An 18,366-nucleotide genomic window follows, 5' to 3' on the forward strand; every position below is an offset into this window, starting at 1 on the left:
AATCCAGAGACCTCTTTGGCTGAGAAAAGACAAGACTAACCTCTTCAAACTGTAATTGACAATTGAAGTGACTAAAGTAATCATTGCGATGGTGACTTTAGGAGCAAAGTAGTGGAGGATAACTTGTTCACTTGAACGTTTAAATAGTGTGATACATTCAGACATTGGAGGGAACAGGGACTTATTGCTACCACTTGCATACAGTTATATTGTGATGTTATATTTGGGTCAAGGGGCCAGTGAATCCATAGATGAAATACGCAGAAAATATATGTACCTTTGAGAATATACAGAAAGAATGTCTTTTGTCCCAGATGGAGTATCGGCTAAACAAGCTCACAACAAAGTGGATTTCATGAGAATGGTTTGGGTGGTATGCCAGCAGTGATAAAACGTTGCCTCTCACTTTGCCGTGAGCTCTGACTAAGAGGCTACAGTGAGTCCGTTCCCGAGCTTCTAGTCCTTTGGTCCTCGTCATCTCTCAGTTCCCAGCTCTCAGCACTGCCTCTGGTAGCCAGGATATATTTGTGTGTGAAGTGATGCCCATGAAAACACGGTAAAACTTGAGTGCTGACACCTGCCAAGACTTCATCTGGCCCTAGTCCTCCACCCATTTGTCTACTTGCTCACATAAACGCACACCCTGGCCTCTCTGGCTTCGTATGCCCTATCATGGCTCAGCTCAGCTGTGGCTCTGCTGACTCATATGCTGGCCCCTGGAGACGTTGAAGTACTCTCAGGGTTCTGCATGCATGCAGACTCCCACTGCCAGGTGAGAGACATAATAACTGGTGTTTTTCTAAGAGCAGCTGTGTTCCTTTACCTGTGGAAAATAAAATGAAACAAGCTGTATAGTAAATCTACTATAAAATGATTGTTCTGGCTCACAGTTTAATACCTTTGTTTTCACATCGGTGGCATCGTTGACTCATCGAAAAGCTTGTACCGACCGGGTTTGATAATCTGGCATAATTGACCCTTGGCTTCATCATTGCATCATGTAGGCCATGCTAGCGAATGTTCCCCATTTCTGCTGGTTAATTTAGCCATAAATAAGACTTTGGAAGCGCTGGTGGTGTTGTAATGAATGGTCATATTGCAGCTTTACTGGAGTGTTTTGGACATGCTGGTATCCATGGTGGGCTTTACACAACAAGCCAAGCATGATTAGTTGGGATATTAGTTGGTTGTGTGCTTTTTGCCAGGGCTTTTTACTGATACTGATTGGGTGATACATTTGGCTTTTTTGAACGCCATCTTTGCCCAGTATGAGACCCAAAATAGAGGGTAGCAATACTCTTGCATAGAAACGCAGACAGCATACCTTTCTTCACGAACACAAGCCCCAGCAGGCTGTGTTTTACATGTCCACCGGTACACAGGATTACTCATAAAATGATTACGCCTGCTGTATTGTCTTGATTGGTCTAAACAGCAGCAGCCTTGTAACTTGTACAGAGCCTTTTAACTAGCTCCAGCCTTTACCACTTTGCTGCACACAAGGGGGAAAAACACACCATAATTATAAGGCAAATGTGCTGCATGTGGGTTTAGTAGTTCTGGAGTAAGGGGGTAGCAAGGGGTCAAGTACAAAAGGCAGATTTTTTTTTTCTTTTAAGAAAAAACTCTTCATAAATATTTTTCGTTCACCTCAGAGAAAGTTGCGAACATTTAGATCATGAAATATTGTTTCCCTTTTTGGTGTTTTCACTGAAACAAAATCCTGCATGTGGTTAAAAAAAAAAAGACAACCTTGTATGGATGTGATTAAGCCCAAAACCGTCTCGTGGTGAAATGGATGTAAAGGACCGCTCCTCTTGCATTCCTGACACTCATGCGTACACATTGTCCATGCATAGAAACAAACGTGATCCTAATTGAAGACGTAATCAGAAGCAGTTGGAAAAGTTAATTGGCCCTGTCCTTCCGCAACAGAAGGATGTATCCCAACGTGTGTAATTGTTTCAGTGATTTTCATGTTTCCTGGTGTCAAGGCTGGCAGCCAGGCCTGTTGTGATGTGGCCCGTAGGGTCAGCATTGAACCGTGGAGAAGATTCCTCAACTACCACACAATCGAAACCTCACAACCAGACATGGTCATACCAGACCACCACAACCAGAACAGCTGGAGCACTTCCAGATGCAGAGCGATAAATAGATATAAAAGAGCCTGCTTGGTGTATGGTTGCAATTTATTCTTGTATAGCCATGATAAGTTATGATATACAGTTGTAGTCATGGTAACATGGACTTCTCTTGTGCCCATGATAACATCCCCAAGGTCTTTCTGGCAGTCATAAGTACACATGCCAAATGTCCTGTCATTTCTGTTGACATGAATGTTTATTCCATATATTATGATACTCAGAGTGTTCCCAAGCCAGCAGGCCCTCCTCCTCTTCCTTACCTCTCCTGCATCGCTTTACTTGAGCTACAGCCGCCAATCAAGTCCTCGTAGATCGGCTGAAAACTGAGGTTGGATGTTCCAGCGGATCGTCCACTAACAACTGGGCCGGTGGTTTGATCCCTGGGCTCTCCTGTTCTTGAGCAAGACGCCAAACCCCAAGTGGCTCCCAACGGTCAGGCCAACGCCATCGTTGTGCGAGTTTGTGAAGAGGTTAAAAGAGGCCGTTGAGGTAGAAAAGCTCTACATAAGTGCAGTCCATTTACCATTTACCATTTATATTAAGCTTGAATTGTGTAGTTGAACGAAGAGTACGGTAGAACTCAATCTCTGAACCCTTCATCTATCGCTCAGACCGATTAACCACTTGAGTTGCTGTTGTTTCTCCATTAGCCGGTTTACAAGCTAATTTTAAACCAATGAAAAGTAAAGTCATCGTCAGACAACAGCCAATGGGTTCCCATTTCGGCCAACTGCATTAAACTAAATCCCGCTCAAACTAGATTGGTTTATACTACTCTGACTACAAACGGAAACCAGAACGCTTCCGATACCAAAAGTTCTCCTTCATTTTCCTCTTTCCTAGCTCGATTGCCCCATATGGCCCCAACCTCAGCCCCCCACCACTCTAACCTCAGGCCTCCATTTTCAGTTCTCGATCCCTAGCCCCCAGCCCCTAACCCCAGGGAAGTGGCTTTGGTGGAAAGCCACACAAAAGCCCAGTAGTATTTACACACTCTGCTTTCTCACAGAACGTTCACAGGCTGCTTACATGTGCAATTGAGACAGCAGGAATGTTCCTCCTGTCCTTCGCCACCAGAAAGAAAGTGATTGAGAGATCAGGTTCCTGTTTGTGGCAGACGTGTGGGCGAGGGTCACCTACAGCAGAACATAGCGGTGATTGTAGATCTGAATATTGTTTCATTATGTCCCTTTTTACAAGTTTCACTATCTCCCCCATGGCGTCTTGTTTCATGAGTATTTCTTTTGCCTGGGTGTCATTATTTACAATCTGTTTTCCAGACATTTTACTGTACCTTGCCATTTAATATATGTGCCACTATGCCATGCAGATCTGGGCTCGACTCTGTGAAAACGTAAGTAACAGTATCCGGGTGGATTAGCGAAATGGATTCTTTGATTCCCAGTAGGACCGCGTCTGGAGAAGAAGCTGCCATCTCGAGCTCTTTAACAAGGAAGATGTGTTGACTGTTTAAACATCTTTGTCTTAATATTTGTTCACTTAAAGTCCCTGGATAGACGCAGAGTGATCATGATTACGGCAGGGAGCTTTTCTGACATGCGTATCGCGTTGCCTCGTGAATCGGAGCGGGAAGGCGATACCATCAAAGAGCGGGCTTAGCGATGGCATCTTAGGGATGGCAGCAGGAAGTTTGTAAATCGCAGTGTCCGATTCAAATGGGAGCGCAGATAGTGTTCCGCTATAAAACTGGAAATGGATTTGAACCCACTGTCGCAGCTGTCCCGTCTATATTCTGCTCTCTCTACCCCTCTCATCTATCATCAAGTGTTCTTTTTAATGGTGTAAACTTTCCCATCCGTTTTCAATCTCATCAACAAGCCCTGGACCCTGAACGTGCTTGGCAGTCAAACCCCAAGCTTTTACTGCCAGCCTCTCCCATCAACCCCCTACCATTTAAAAGTACACAGGGGGCTGGGGTCCCTCTTTGTTAGGATAGCGTAGTAGTTTTTGAGAAGCTGTCTGAGCCACAGTCATGTGTGTTGAGAGTCAGGGAGGGGTGTGCAGGAGAGATCCCATCAGGGCCTGAGAGCCTCTGGAAGGAGCTCAAGTCAAACTCACACATGCACTTGCGCCCACGCACTCGCCGTCCAGCTCGCATACAAACGTGCTGTTTAGAAATTTGTGTCCTAGAATTCCTGTTCCAGGAGACTCGACACGCTCATCTCTCCTGGTTGGTTTTCAAGAGCAGGCCAGTGCATGCGAGGTGACGTCGGAGCGGACGGCGTTCCCCGTGCGACTTTGCATGGCTGTTGTCTGTGAGGCTTTATTGTTGGCCCCATTGCTGCAGTTGGGCCGGACTCCACCATACTGTTTTTCTCTCCAACAAACCACAATATGTATATTGATGACTGTTGCGATCAGGAATGCCTGCTAAGTGTCCCACTTTGCGCCGAGCATTGAGAAAATGCACAAAGGAACCAAGCTGTCATTTGAAATGAGTTGACATCTCATACCTTGTTTATCTCAGGGCCAAAATGTTGCTTCTCTAAGAAGGATGTGGGAAAAACAAAAGAAGTTGAGTTTTGGTCAAGAGAGAGGCCTCCTGGAGGTTTTATGTGGGCTCATGGGTAGATTTGGCCCCACAAGCCAGGTTTAAAGTGGCTTCAGCCTGGATAGCTGTCAGACTGCGATGTGATTCACTCCCCTGTTGAGGTTGTGTCGCTCTCACGGGTGATACCGAGATCTGCATCTTTAAGAATGAGAATACATACATTGACACCTGTAAATGTGCTTATTCTCACACACACACTATGCATTGTAAACTCACTATACACATGCACACCTGGAAGTATTTGCTTTTATTCACAAGCTCTCCTTCTCATTTCTCTCTCAGAGTGGGAAACCGGAGGCTGAGGAGCTGGTCTACAGCCACTATGTGATCTGTAACGACACCCACGAGACGCTGCGCTTTGGCCAGGTGGACACAGATGAAAATGTGCTGCTGGCCAGCCTCCACAGCCACCAGTACAGCTGGAGATCCCACAAGTCCCCTCAGGTAACACACACGCACACACACGCACACAGATACACACATAGCCCAGGAGCTGGGAAATATGTGATGGCCCTCAGCCCTGTGGTTTTGGTTGGACTTTTGAATGCACACACATATACATACTCTCTCACGCAGGCACAGACAGACAGACAGACAGACAGACAGACAGACAGACAGACAGACTATATCCAGAAACACATTAGTGCACCTTTCAGGTGTTCTTAGTGAGGATTCCACTACGAACCCTTTTCATCCAAAGAACCCTTTTCAAAGATTGTTGAAATCATGGGTGTTAAAATATCCTTCCAGCCAACCCCCTCCAAAAACTTTTATAGTGAACCATTATTGTGGATTGCGCCACGCCACATCAGCACCAGCCCTTTAGGAACCTCATGGGAAAAGAATTCTCGGAAGAACTCCCTGGGGAGGGTTCTTGTTCACACCCTTAGAAATTGAAAAGGTTCTGCATAAGACCTCCACTGAGGGCAAGGGGTGGCACCAGTACACCCAAGAGGGGTTCTCTGTGGAACCTCTGTTAGGGGGTAGAACCTTTTGCAGACTGTCCTCGGTATAATCGTTTATGTTGGGTTCTATGTAGAGCCCACAGATGGAACCTTTATAAAAGAGGAACCGAAAAAAGGTTCTCCTGCGGAGATGAAGAACCCTATATAGTTCTAGTGAGCACCTGCTAGCATAAGCAGTACACACATACTGTCGAAACATAATGCACACATGGTACTTACACACATACACACATCCGTTAAATATATAAAGAAATCCATACTCATTGACGTGAGCATACACACTCTGCCCACAGGCGTTTACACACACACACACACACACACACACACACACACACACACCTACCGCCATCAGCGTGCTGCCACTATCTGTGTGTTTCTGTCAGCGCTCTCAGACAGTGCCCTGACAGCATTGTTAAAGAAGATTGATTATATTTAACCCTTTGTGGTTTTGAGGTTGAGCGGAGGGTGGGTTGGCGATCTGTGGCACATGTGTGTGTGTGTGTGTGTTTGGTACGCACATGTTTCAGGACCCCCATGTGTTCCACAGTGAGTGTGAGAAAGTCGAGCTTGAGAAAAGACATGGCCATAATTGCTCGCAGTAAGTCAAGTAAGTCAAGTTGTATTAATCACCAACCATGGTTAATCTGTGCTCTTACCTCACTCCTTGCACACACCACACACACACACACACACACTTGGAGAGTGGCAATCTGGCATATCAGTGCAGCGAATACCACATCTACTTTTTAGCAGTGAGTCAAAATGACCTCTGTATTTTTTTAGGGGTGTTTTGGATGAAAGATTGTCCGAACGGGCCAAGTGTCATCATCGATGAAGAATGCAATTCCAAGATGGTGCTGTCATGTATTATTCTATCATGTGTTTGTGGTATATGAAATATGTGTTCTCGAAATGAACATGATTTGTGAAACTAGATAAAAATGAAATAGTGCAACTTTGCCAAGAAACACCCTCACTCTCTCTTTCTAACTTATTGAGCTTGATGAAAAAATGCCTGCCTATGTGTCTGCCTCAGCAAATTGTAGTGCAAGCTCCTAATTACATTTTGGGGTTATGATAATAGTGGCACTGATAAGAGAAAGGGTTGTATTTCTTAAATGGTCATGCAAGTGTGTTTTTGTAGCTCTTGCAAATGAGTTTCCAGACGGAGTCCTAAGTGGTTGTGTTGTTTTGCTTGAGTCCCGTGATGCTTTGGAGTGTCCAGAACAACTGTGATCATCACAGACCTCCCTTCTATCTGTGAGCCGGCTCTCCACTTCAACCCCAAGGCTTAACCCTTAACACCTCCACGCTGCTGTTATCGTACACTAGGTTCACTAGTTTGAACCTATCATCTCCTCCCATCCAAGGAGATGGGAGGAGATGGAGGAAACTTTGGAAAAACCATGTTACACAACAAGCTCCCAGTGCATCCAAACAGTGTAATGCTGTAACGCCTTCCAAGTGCACCAGTAAACTCTTTTCAGCATGGGATTCTGTCTCTTCTTGCTCTGCGCTGTATGGACCCACAGTGGCACAGACCAAACTGTTAAGAGAACGGAGCTGGATGATATTACGACGACGCCTGGTTCAATTTTCCTAATTCCTGACGCTTCGCCTCCCGTCGGCTCGATGAGATCAGTAGACCTGGACACTTTGTGCTTTTCTCTTCGCACTCTCCACAATGTCCTTGAGCCTTTCTCAGCACTGTCTTGTGTTCCTGGTGTTTACGGCCATGCTGGCTGGGCTCAGGAGCTCTTATCTGGCTTGTCCTTCCACTGGCCTTCGCCTGACTTTGTCCTTACTATGTCTCTGTCAGTGTGTCCTCTCATTTTGGATCATTGCCTCGGAATACCCCGAAACCTCGCTCTGCATCCGGCATGGCCCGGTCTGTTATTTAGCCATTCCAGTCCCTTCTCTTTTTGATTCAAACGGTTCTCTTTATGTAACTTTTTACTTTCATTAGACCTGGTTGCACTCTGTCCCCTCTCTCTCTCTTGTGAGGTCATGGCTCCCCCTTCCCTTTGGTTAGCTCTCTAAACCACCAAACTGCCATTAGCACTCACAGGGTTCATCTATCTGGGAGACCTGGGGCCTGTCAAGAAGGAGGCCATCAGCCTGTCCTCATGGCTCTGGTATGATGTGTGTGTCCCAGCTGACCTGTCCCTTAGGCGCACACACTCACACACAAATACAAATTTGCTGTTGTAAGGGAATCTGTCCCTCCTTTTCTCTCCTGCTCCCCAGAGGAACCCCACTGGACAAAACATCCTCTTGAAAAGAGGAAGACGCAGAGGAACGAAGGTAGAATGCAAAGGGAAATAAGAGAAATTCAAAAAGGAGGGTAGCAACGGCTTGTCAAAGGGGGGGAGATGCTGTACAGGCCTGCTTGAGAAAACGGGAGGACATCGAAAAAAGGAAGCGAGGGCAAAGGATGAGCCGTGCTCTTGACACTCACAGATTGTGCTGAGAGAACTCCTCAGCGGCAACACGGCCAAAAATGTGTCCGCTCACTATCTCGCTCTCCCTCCCGCCTTCCCCCATTTCTCTCTGTTTATGATGCACAAGCAACGCATCAAGGAAGCACAGATGAGCAGGCTTGCCAACTATGCTTTATCATCACACATCAAATCCTTTAATCCTATCTTCTGTTATCGCCGGTCCAAAGACGGGGTCCAAAAGAGTCTGGAGAGAAAGCGCTCCCTAAACGAACAGGCCTGCTGTTGTTTCAGCTTGGACTAAAACAGGGAGGCGTATTTAAACTCCCGTGTGTGTCTGTGATCCTGAGCGGTCCGACCGGCACACACTTCCCACGATGTTGACATACCTCCGAATATCTGTCACTTCTCTCAGAAGAGCACCGAGCCGAGTGTTTTTGCAGCGAAATGCGAACCATGGCTCTGGTCACACACCCTCCTCAGTGCTCCTCTGTCTCTCTCTCTCTCTCTCTCCTCACCCTCCTCAGTGCTCCTCTGTCTCTCTCTCTCTCTCTCTCCTCACCCTCCTCAGTGCTCCTCTGTCTCTCTCTCTCTCTCTCTCTCTCTCTCCTCACCCTCCTCAGTGCTCCTCTGTCTCTCTCTCTCTCCTCACCCTCCTCAGTGCTCCTCTGTCTCTCTCTCTCTCTCTCCTCACCCTCCTCAGTGCTCCTCTGTCTCTCTCTCTCTCCTCACCCTCCTCAGTGCTCCTCTCTCTCTCTCTCTCTCCTCACCCTCCTTAGTGCTCCTCTGTCTCTCTCTCTCCTCACCCTCCTCAGTGCTCCTCTGTCTCTCTCTCTCCTCACCCTCCTCAGTGCTCCTCTGTCTCTCTCTCTCTCTCTTTCCTCACCCTCCTCAGTGCTCCTCTGTCTCTCTCTCTCCTCACCCTCCTCAGTGCTCCTCTGTCTCTCTCTCTCCTCACCCTCCTCAGTGCTCCTCTCTCTCTCTCTCTCCTCACCCTCCTCAGTGCTCCTCTCTCTCTCTCTCTCCTCACCCTCCCTCTGCTGCCTCTGCTGTCGGTCACGACGTAAGATGCATTAAAAAGGTCGATTGAGACGGTCACGTCCGTTTAGAGCCTGCTGCGGTCTAAAACTTGATCAAGTTCATGCCCATGTGTGCATGGCCAGACACACACACACACACACACACACACACACACACACACACACACACACACACACACAGACACACTGTGATCAAATGTTTCCTGAGGCCTGCAGTCTGTCAGGCCTCTCTTTTAGGCTCGGCATGCCTTCACACCCCGACATTTGCCAGCCAAGGTGAAGAAGTTTATAAGCAACTCACAATTTCCCCTATTTTTTTGGTAATATTTTCTATGTTTTTATATAATATATAAGAGAGATAGGTTGACACGTTGATTATAAAACGCCAGGATGACGACACACACTATAATTAAGCACAGTTCATATATCTCACACAAACACACTGGCCGTCCCCACCCTGCTGTTTTCGAGGCTCTGGCGTGTGGATGGTTGGAATATCTGGCTGCTTGGTCCAGGATGCAGCCTAGCTGATGGAAATCCCTGTGGTTACCGCGGTTAGCAGGGAGAAGGGGCGTAAAAAGACCCTCTACAAGGAATATTCACCATTTAAATGAAATGTAATTTACTCCAGGGGGATGCTTCTACTGAAGAGCTCTCTTTTCTGGACGCGCGTGTGTCGGTGCTGCATGTGTGTGATGTTGATCCATGCGTCAGTGTTGTGTCGGTATGCATGTGTGTGATGTTGATCCATGCGTCAGTGTTGTGTCGGTATGCATGTGTGTGATGTTGATCCATGCGTCAGTGTTGTGTCGGTATGCATGTGTGTGATGTTGATCCATGCGTCAGTGTTGTGTCGGTATGCATGTGTGTGATGTTGATCCATGCGTCAGTGTTGTGTCGGTATGCATGTGTGTGTGGTTCCCCGGGGTAAATGTGCTGGAGATAGCGGCCCAGGACGATTAGTTTGCGGTTCGATTGGCCGCCTGTTGTTGGAAGCAGGCATGACAGGGAGGTATTTGTGTGTGTGTGTGTGTGTGTGTGTGTGTGTGTGTGTGTGTGCGTGTGCGAGTGCTCTGCGCTTGTCGGTGTTGCTGTTCACGGGTGAGCAGCTCGGTATATTGTGTCTGGTTTCCTGTCGCTCTCTCCCTCGGCACTTTGCTCCGTCGATCTGATCCAGATTCTTGTTTTTAAACCTACAGCAGCTCTCAACGCTCTCAGCTCATAATTCTAAATTCTAAATGCATCCTCTCTAAAAATCTACCAGTTCTTCTTGTCAAGTAGGATTTCATATTCCGTCGTCCTGACCCATTGTTTAAGAAACACTGCCCTCAAGTGAAGTGGCTCAGTTGTGCTGTTGTGCTGTGCATCCCAGATTGGGGCTTTTGTCTGCAGTAAAGTTTGGGCCGACCCTCTGGGAGATATCAGGTTATTGACTGATGAAGCTGATGAAAGGGACTGATGTCCTCATTGATCCCTTGAGAAAAGCTGCAGTTTCCTGTTGACTATCGTCAGAGGCTGGGTTAGCTCCAGAAGGAAGGCGGACCTGTTGAAACTGACATGAACTTGTAGGCATTACCTTGAGAAGAAAAGTAAGAGGTGAACACTTCATCATCAGGCAAAGGTTATGTAGTCAGTTAAATTCATATTATTCATAAAGTCAAGCTAAATCAGTCTCATGCTACCAGAATAGTTATTGTACCAGAGATGATGTAGTCCCAGCACATAGCATGTCAAATGCATCATTCCACAACTCATGCATGTCCTACTGCATCCGGTCACATTCTGCAGCACACAAGCCACACTCACAGTGGACAGTGGATATATGAGCAACAGGGTCAAAGTTCAAGCTTCACTGTTATGACTTAGGAATCTCAATTGAATGCATACTGCATGCAGACCGTCTTTGTCGAGAGAAGAATGCAGAGGTCGTTGACAAACACACTTAGTGTATAATAACCTAAAAATGGAAGTGAATACTTATTTAATTGTCCATTAGCTGTCTTTTAAAATCCTTATTACTAAATAAAACCTATGTGCATCAACATGTTTGATCACCTGTACACCAGAATATATCCGGGTTCTTTAGAGCCATCATAATATCATCGTTGTAGAGTATAAAAGACAATGTGACTCAGCCTCTCCCTACTCACTCTGCTCTCAGTGTTTCTTCTGGATATTGTTGCCTCTGCCAACCTCAATGTCCTGAAGAAGAATACCAGTTCACATCAAATATATTGAGAAAGGATGTAGAACATTGCGGTGGAAGTATGCTCATAAGGGAGCATCACTTTCTGAGTTGATACTATTTGTTGACCTGGTTTGGTGCTACATTTGACACATTTTGACCTCTTTAGAATGACTGACATCACACATGAATATAATGGGATATATTGGGATAATTGGATCCATAAGAGTCAGTCATACCCAATTTATGCAATTCCAAGACTGTTTAGGAAATATTCAAATTAACCTTTTTTAGAATAGGCGAAAATAACACATTTATACTACTTTTGCCTAAAACTGCATGTGATTATCATAAAGAGTGGGCTCATGGTACCCGTGAAACCCTTTTTTTCTTCATATGTCTTGAGGTGAGAGGTCAAGGGGTGCCTCGAAAATCCCCATGCCAGTTTTCCCTTTTCAAGATTTTGCCCAACTTCCCGTTCTGGTAAAGCTAGCATGACACGGCTGGCACCAATGGATTCATTCTAGCTGTACGACTGAGCCGCTGCAGCCTCCTAAAGACAGCTATGACAGCGGGTCTCAAAAGGTTAAAGAAGGGGTCGGTGACATCGGAGAAACCAGCAAGAGTACACTAGATGTTGACACTATGCAAGAAAGAAAACTCAGCCCAGTGTTGCCAATTCAATTTAAAAACTCCCCCAAAAAAACGTTAACGTGGAGAAAAAAGGAAGAAACCTCAGGGAGAGCCACAGAGGAGGATCCTCTATCAGGATGGACAATAGATGTCATGTGACCAGAATGAACAACGTAACAGAGTTACAGCACATCACATGAATTATTCATATAATGAGTAGTAAGCATAATCATGGTGGAACAATTATGACAACTAATAACAGAGATGTTCAGAAGTAGAGTTAGTAATGTTCATTGAAGAGACATGAATTCATCCAGAAGGAGAGAGAGAAGAGGAGAGAGGAGCTCAGTGTATCCTAAAATGTCCCCCAGCAGTCTAGTCCTATAGCAGCATATCTAGGGCTGGACAGAGCAATGCTAGCTCCAAAAGTTGCTCAATCTAGTGAGAAAGTTGCCAAGCCAGCAACACTGCCAGCTCGTCCCTTCAAAGCCACTCCCCCGAAATCCTCGTACCTGTCTCTTAATGGCCATATAGAATCTAACACCTAGAGGCCAAAGGTCACAGGATGATTACATTTGTCTTTAGCTTTGAGGGTGTTGTCTGTTCATCGGCCCACTGGACATATTCGCCAAAGGGATTTATGCTCAAGCACAAATACTCGAGTGTTTCTTTTTGAGGAGGTCTGCAATAGCCTTTTTGTTCTTGGTCTGTGTCACTGCAGGGACCTTTCCTCCAGCAGTGCCTGATTAGTGATTAATAGGACGCGTCTCGAGACCTTCTGAACCTCATGTTTGTCTCATATCGCAAAGTCAGAGAAGAAGTTTCAACAGCATAATGTTGCCAGTAAATGTTTGAAATCAATGACTCCTGAATATTCTGGGGACACATTCTCATCTTTCTGCAACCCACCATTTGGTCCTCATCCAGCCATTGTCAAACTACATCCCCCCAGCTTTCCACCACAGCTGCCACAGCCAAGATTTCCATGAGAAACTCAGGGAGGACAGTGAGTCTCCACCTTTCACCGCCGCTTTTTCTTTTTTTTCTCCGCAGTTTGTTCCCGCTCATCCTTCCGAACCCGGCCCAGTGTTTAGAAGTCTTTGTTTTCTCACTCTCACTGACACGCTGTGATTTTGTTTTGATTCAGCGTTGTATATCTGATGAGCTATCGGTCTGTCATGAATCTTGAGTGTGTGTATATATATGTGAGTAATTCCTCTCCCTGTGTAGTTTGTCCCAGAGGAAGCTCTGCCTCTGACATGAGGAGATTAATTTAATTATCATGTTGATGAGAGCTGAGCAGCTAGAATCTCATATTTGTTTTTCTATGTAAATCTTTTTAAACATGTCAATGTGTTAGCAGTTTAAAAAAAAGATGTTTTCATCCTCTCTGTCAAATCCTTGGCCTTGAAAGTACAATAAAGAGTCTTAACCCGCAAGCTGCAGCCCCGTTTGGGCAGCAGAACTGTTTCTGGTTGGCCCCCACATGACAAAAAATGTTAGTATGTCTTAATGACCCTGGACCACGTTATGAAAGCAGACTTATTCGATCAAGTTCACCGACCCGTGTTGGGCTATGATGTCAGTTACAGAATGTGGTCTCTAAATGTTGCCCATGTCCTTTGTTTTGACAAGCTCTTAATTACTTTGTCTGTAGTTGAAGTACATTTAAAATGAGAGCAAAACAAAATTTGATTTTACATAGGAATAATCCCTTATTAGTCCCACAGTGGCATTTTGACCCATCCTTAGTATTTCAAGGAGCCCGGGGAGCAATTTAGGGTTCAGTGTCTCGCTCAGGGACAGTTCGACATGTGAACTGTGAGGAGACTGGGGATCGAACCGGCGACCTTGTGGTTGCAGGAGGACCACTGCTACAGAGTTCAGTATCTTCTTTATTTGGCTGTTCCTGTTCGGGGTCGCCACAGCCGATCATCTATTTCCATCGAGTCGGCAACCCGGGTCTCCATGAAGATCAGATTTATTAATTTTTTTATTGATCACATTTTGGAGCAAGGGGTGGGGGTACTTCTTTGGGTGGTGGGATGATACCACGGCACCTGGAGGAAACACCCTGGGAGAACACGGCCTTCTCCACACAGAAAGCCCTCCGTGCTATGGAGTGCAACCTCAACCAGCTCGGAGGTGCGGGTGAAGAACCCGTGGGCGTCGTGGGGCCATTGGGTGCTGCCCTGGGTTCAGCACCACGGTCAGCACCGTAGTGCTGGGTGACCACAGGAGGAGCACTGTGGTGTTGTGGCACCCAGAGGAGCCAAACACTGTACATCCACCACTGAAGACACTAAGAGGATGTGTTTCTTAGCATTGCACATGCAAAAAAAAAAATACCATTGCAAGTTTTAAAATTTAAAACCTTACGTCCAACGTATGTTTGATTGAGCTGTATTAAGAAAAATAACAGTGCTGGTCGGAGCCAGTGAAAGACACTGGTGCTCATGCGTTTCTGGCCCCCGAGCTGGAAGCAGGAGGAACATGTGTAGTGTAAGGCCGTAGGGCTGAGATACCATGACATGACCAGGAATAAACGAGTAGAAAGGATATTTGGGTGCATGTTAGTCTCAACACCCCGTGGGTGAAAAACCATGTATGCCTCTGTGTGCACTGTATATGTATTATATATAATAGTTCCCCTCTGTCAAATTTCTCCAGAAGCCCAGGGCAAGCCTTTGTTTTCCTGTGTTCTTTCCACAGAGACAAGGTCCCGACTACTGACTCTTTCACCCCCCAGCATGCGGTTCACAAACCTCCCTCCTCTCAGACAGTGCTCCTTTTGTCGCTCCCTTCGTTTGGTGTGAACACTTGCCGCGTCTGCCTCCGAGGCGCTGGATGTCTAAGATGCCTCGGTAGAAAACTAGAGGGAGAACTATGGAGCAATGTTAGTCAAGCGTAAACCTCTTAGCGTCTCCTCTGTCGACCGCGGACCCACACAATGCCGTCTCTCTGTACCTTCTTCCAGCTCTCAAACCACTTCTTAGACTTGCAAATCTGGGCTTTGATGTCACGCTGCCTTGCTGCTTTTGTCAGAGAGAGGGAGCCAAGGAGGAGAGAGGCGATGCAGACAGCTGTTGAAGCCACCATCATACCCTCATGTTACAAGGGTTGGCCCTCGCTGACCTGGAAGGGATGCTGTTGTGTCTCTCTTTAACTCATTTATGCTCTTTTTTTTTCACTGCAGTTCAACTTTGTCTCTTGTCCCCCCCTCACACCCCCCCTCCCCCTCTTAGGACAACCTAATCCAAAGTCTTTTGTTGTCTGGGTTTAAACCTGTTTCTCATTTGTTAGGTGGCTAGCTAGCTCCCTGGTCCCAACGTTATTTCAGAAGACAAAACAGGCCTCTGTTCCACAAACCGCTCCTCTGATCTACGCCCATGTCATTGAATAAGACTACAAAGACTTGTTCGTCTATTGTATACCTTTGGTAAATTAAAATTATTTTATTTTTGTATGTATGTTTATGTGGAATTGATTGGTAAGCAAACCATCTAAAGACCCATCACAGTCTCTACGGGCCTGTGATGGAAACTTGCGCGAAGCTACTGGGGTTGTTTATACTTCTACTCCACGTCTCAGAGTCTCACATCTCCCATTATAGTCTGAGTGGGACGGAACGAAGGAATGGTAGTAATGGGTAGACGACCGCTGCGGCTTTGTCGGCCCGTCCTTTGCAGCATCCAGGAACGCTGAATATGTCTCCGCTGCGGACAGACACTAGATTTGTGTTCTGTTTACCCAAGCGCATTCCTGCTCGAGGACACCAGACGGACAGCGGTCGCAGTGGCAGGAGGGACTCGTCCTGCCGGCAAGAGGACAGAGGTTGTGGGGCGGTGTGTGTGTGTGTGTGTGTGTGTGTGTGTGTGCGTGTGTGAGAGAGAAAGAAAGCACGTCAATCCAACTGTATGTGTTTCTCTGCTTGACACCCACATTATCAAAGCAGACGCTTGGATCTTTGCCATCCGGATGAGGTAATGGCTCTGCGTTCACCAGGAAGTTAATACTCGCTTTTAGTTATGACTGACTGATATCTTAGCGTCTTTTATAGGAAATGCTTAAGGTTAAGCTTTGGACCAGGCTGTAGACATGACATCGCACCCGTGAAGGAATGTGGTCGCTTGATTGACTCACCGAATGTAACTCACAGTTTAGGCGGGCGGTGGTTCTCAGAAGTTAACACCATCTCTGTATGTGTCAGTCCCCGTGTTTGGGTTCTGCTTCTCTGTGTTTCCAGGGCAACTGGAAAACGTGCGCGATGGGGTTTCAAAAGGTTCATGTGGTACCGATCTTGTGATAAGACCGGACACGGCCCCAACATGATCCTTACATCATGCCTCTGACCCCTGGTATTTGAGACAGGTGTTGCTTGTTACGTTTGGGTTAGTCACCAGTTCAGCAGACTGCGTGATTTGAAAACATGCGTCAAAGCCTCATTATGCTCCCTCAATAATACCTGCAGGCTCTCGGTTATTTAAGCAGATTGGATCGTGTCAGTAAACCAGTGTTGTTATGGTAATATACAAACTTTCAGCTCTCACCAGTGTCTGACCACTACAAGGCCAGTGATCCCCATGACGATGTGGCCTGCAGTCTGACTGTGTATATTAGACCAAAGAAGCATGGAGTGGAGCAGGAATGGACAATCCCATCGTCAAATCAATCAGCAAGTCCGTCTCCATGGACCTGAGATGAATCATCTGTAGCTGCGTCACTGTAAGGCTTCACGGTGATACGAGGCTTGGATGTGCTGTCAAACCCAAAGCCATATCAGTAACGTGTCATTGGTCAGTTCATTTCTCAAGATTATGGATGAATGATTGTAGGTTGATTATGTCACTGAGGGAAAGACATGTTTGCCTTAAGCCTTCCATTTACATCAAGACCACTGGTCAAGTTACATCCAAAGAATTTGGACGAATGATTGTATTGTGTTGGCCGGCAACAGCATGACATGACCCTGGTCCAATCCTGCTCCCTATCAGCGAAAACAGATAACAGACAACATTACAGTGCAATGCAGTCACAGAGGGAAAATGCTTTGTGTGGTTCCATGCAATTACTCAGTTTTAATAATCCCCCTGCAGATCGTTCCGGTAACAGAGCTGCAGCCCAGTGATGTGCTGGAAGCGACGCGTCCGCCGTCAGCCAGCATATTCACAATCTGTCCTCTGGGATTCAAGGGAAATGAGGAGAGATTGAGATTTCACATTTCTTTCACACTCAATACCCAACTTGGGTAATATCATAAGATGACAGATGGGTTCTTAGTTGGTTTTGGACAAAAAGTCTTCAACTCAGCGCCAGTTTGTGAGGGTGAGCGTGGGAGTTTTTAAAAAGATTTATTTGGAAGTGAGATAAAGAGACTTATTTAGCTTGTGGGATTACAAGCTGCTGGCTGGTTTTACTCAGAATGTTGTTTTCTCTAGATACTAGCAGAGTAAGAGAATCACATTTACAGAGTCGATTTAGATACAACAGATTATTCCGATTCACATGTTTACTGAAAGTAGAGTTTGAGTTTCTTGTGGCCTTTTAAACAAATATAAATGATGATTTCATACTTACTATGCACCACTTGTTTCAGTCCAGTTAGTTTGTCACCTTGGCATACTGGCCTTGTCGAGCCACTGGCAGCGTTGGGCTTCATGCTCTTTTGTTTTGGTTCTTCAGGGTAGAGATCTTGGGATTGGGAAGCAGATGTGATTATGGTTGCTTAGAATGACTTGGGGAATGAAGAAAAGTGAAAATGTGAAAAAGATTTACTGAGTAGAAAGTTACCTTGAGGAACATCGAACTGGTTATGAAACAGATTTAATACTGATGCCTCTGCTGCTCAGAAACACTACCTCTTTTGTCCATAGAGGCCGCCAAAACACAAAATAAATGGTTCTTTAAGTTTAAAAAGTTTAAAAAGTGAATGCAAGTGTCATCACACAGTTTCCCTCTCTCCACTGGCACCTTGTCACCGACAGTAAACTTAATAATATTAACTGTTTCTGTTCCATCGGCAGTCTCCAACTGAAGTGATGTTGTTGGAGTGTTGCCAAATGAACACAGATTGCCCTGCAGCTCACCATCAACCTGTGGAGGTAACCAGATCAAAAACCATCTAAGCCGACAAAGCAGACAGGAAGGACATCTGAGACACGACGCATCACTGGTGATGAGTTGAAGAACACACCACAAAGTGACTGCTATACGGCCCGTACTTAGATGTTTAAGCTTATTTTTCCTTTCAGTTCAGACCATGTCAGCGGTAGCATGATCTGCAGGTTTATGCTCTTGAGGCGTGACGACCGTAATACCACTTTAATAACATGACAGACATGCGGGCATTTAAGTAGTGTTTTGAGACTGAAAACATGTGAACCAGT

The 18,366-nt window shown here is 46.0% G+C and overlaps 1 protein-coding gene across 1 annotated transcript in view; it reads left to right on the top strand.

The window, feature by feature from the left end:
• vps13b (vacuolar protein sorting 13 homolog B) overlaps positions 1-18,366 on the top strand; it is a gene marked incomplete at its 5' end in the record, with an annotated part of 310,239 nt that overhangs the window by 260,270 nt on the left and 31,603 nt on the right. Inside the window, one exon of the mRNA XM_079226893.1 lies at positions 5,002-5,163. Within this exon, the coding sequence (XP_079083019.1) occupies positions 5,002-5,163 (162 nt within the window). The remainder of the gene's footprint in view (positions 1-5,001; positions 5,164-18,366) is intronic.

This window comes from Taurulus bubalis (genome assembly GCF_910589615.1).
Source record: "Taurulus bubalis genome assembly, chromosome: 12".
NCBI lineage: Eukaryota > Metazoa > Chordata > Actinopteri > Perciformes > Cottidae > Taurulus > Taurulus bubalis.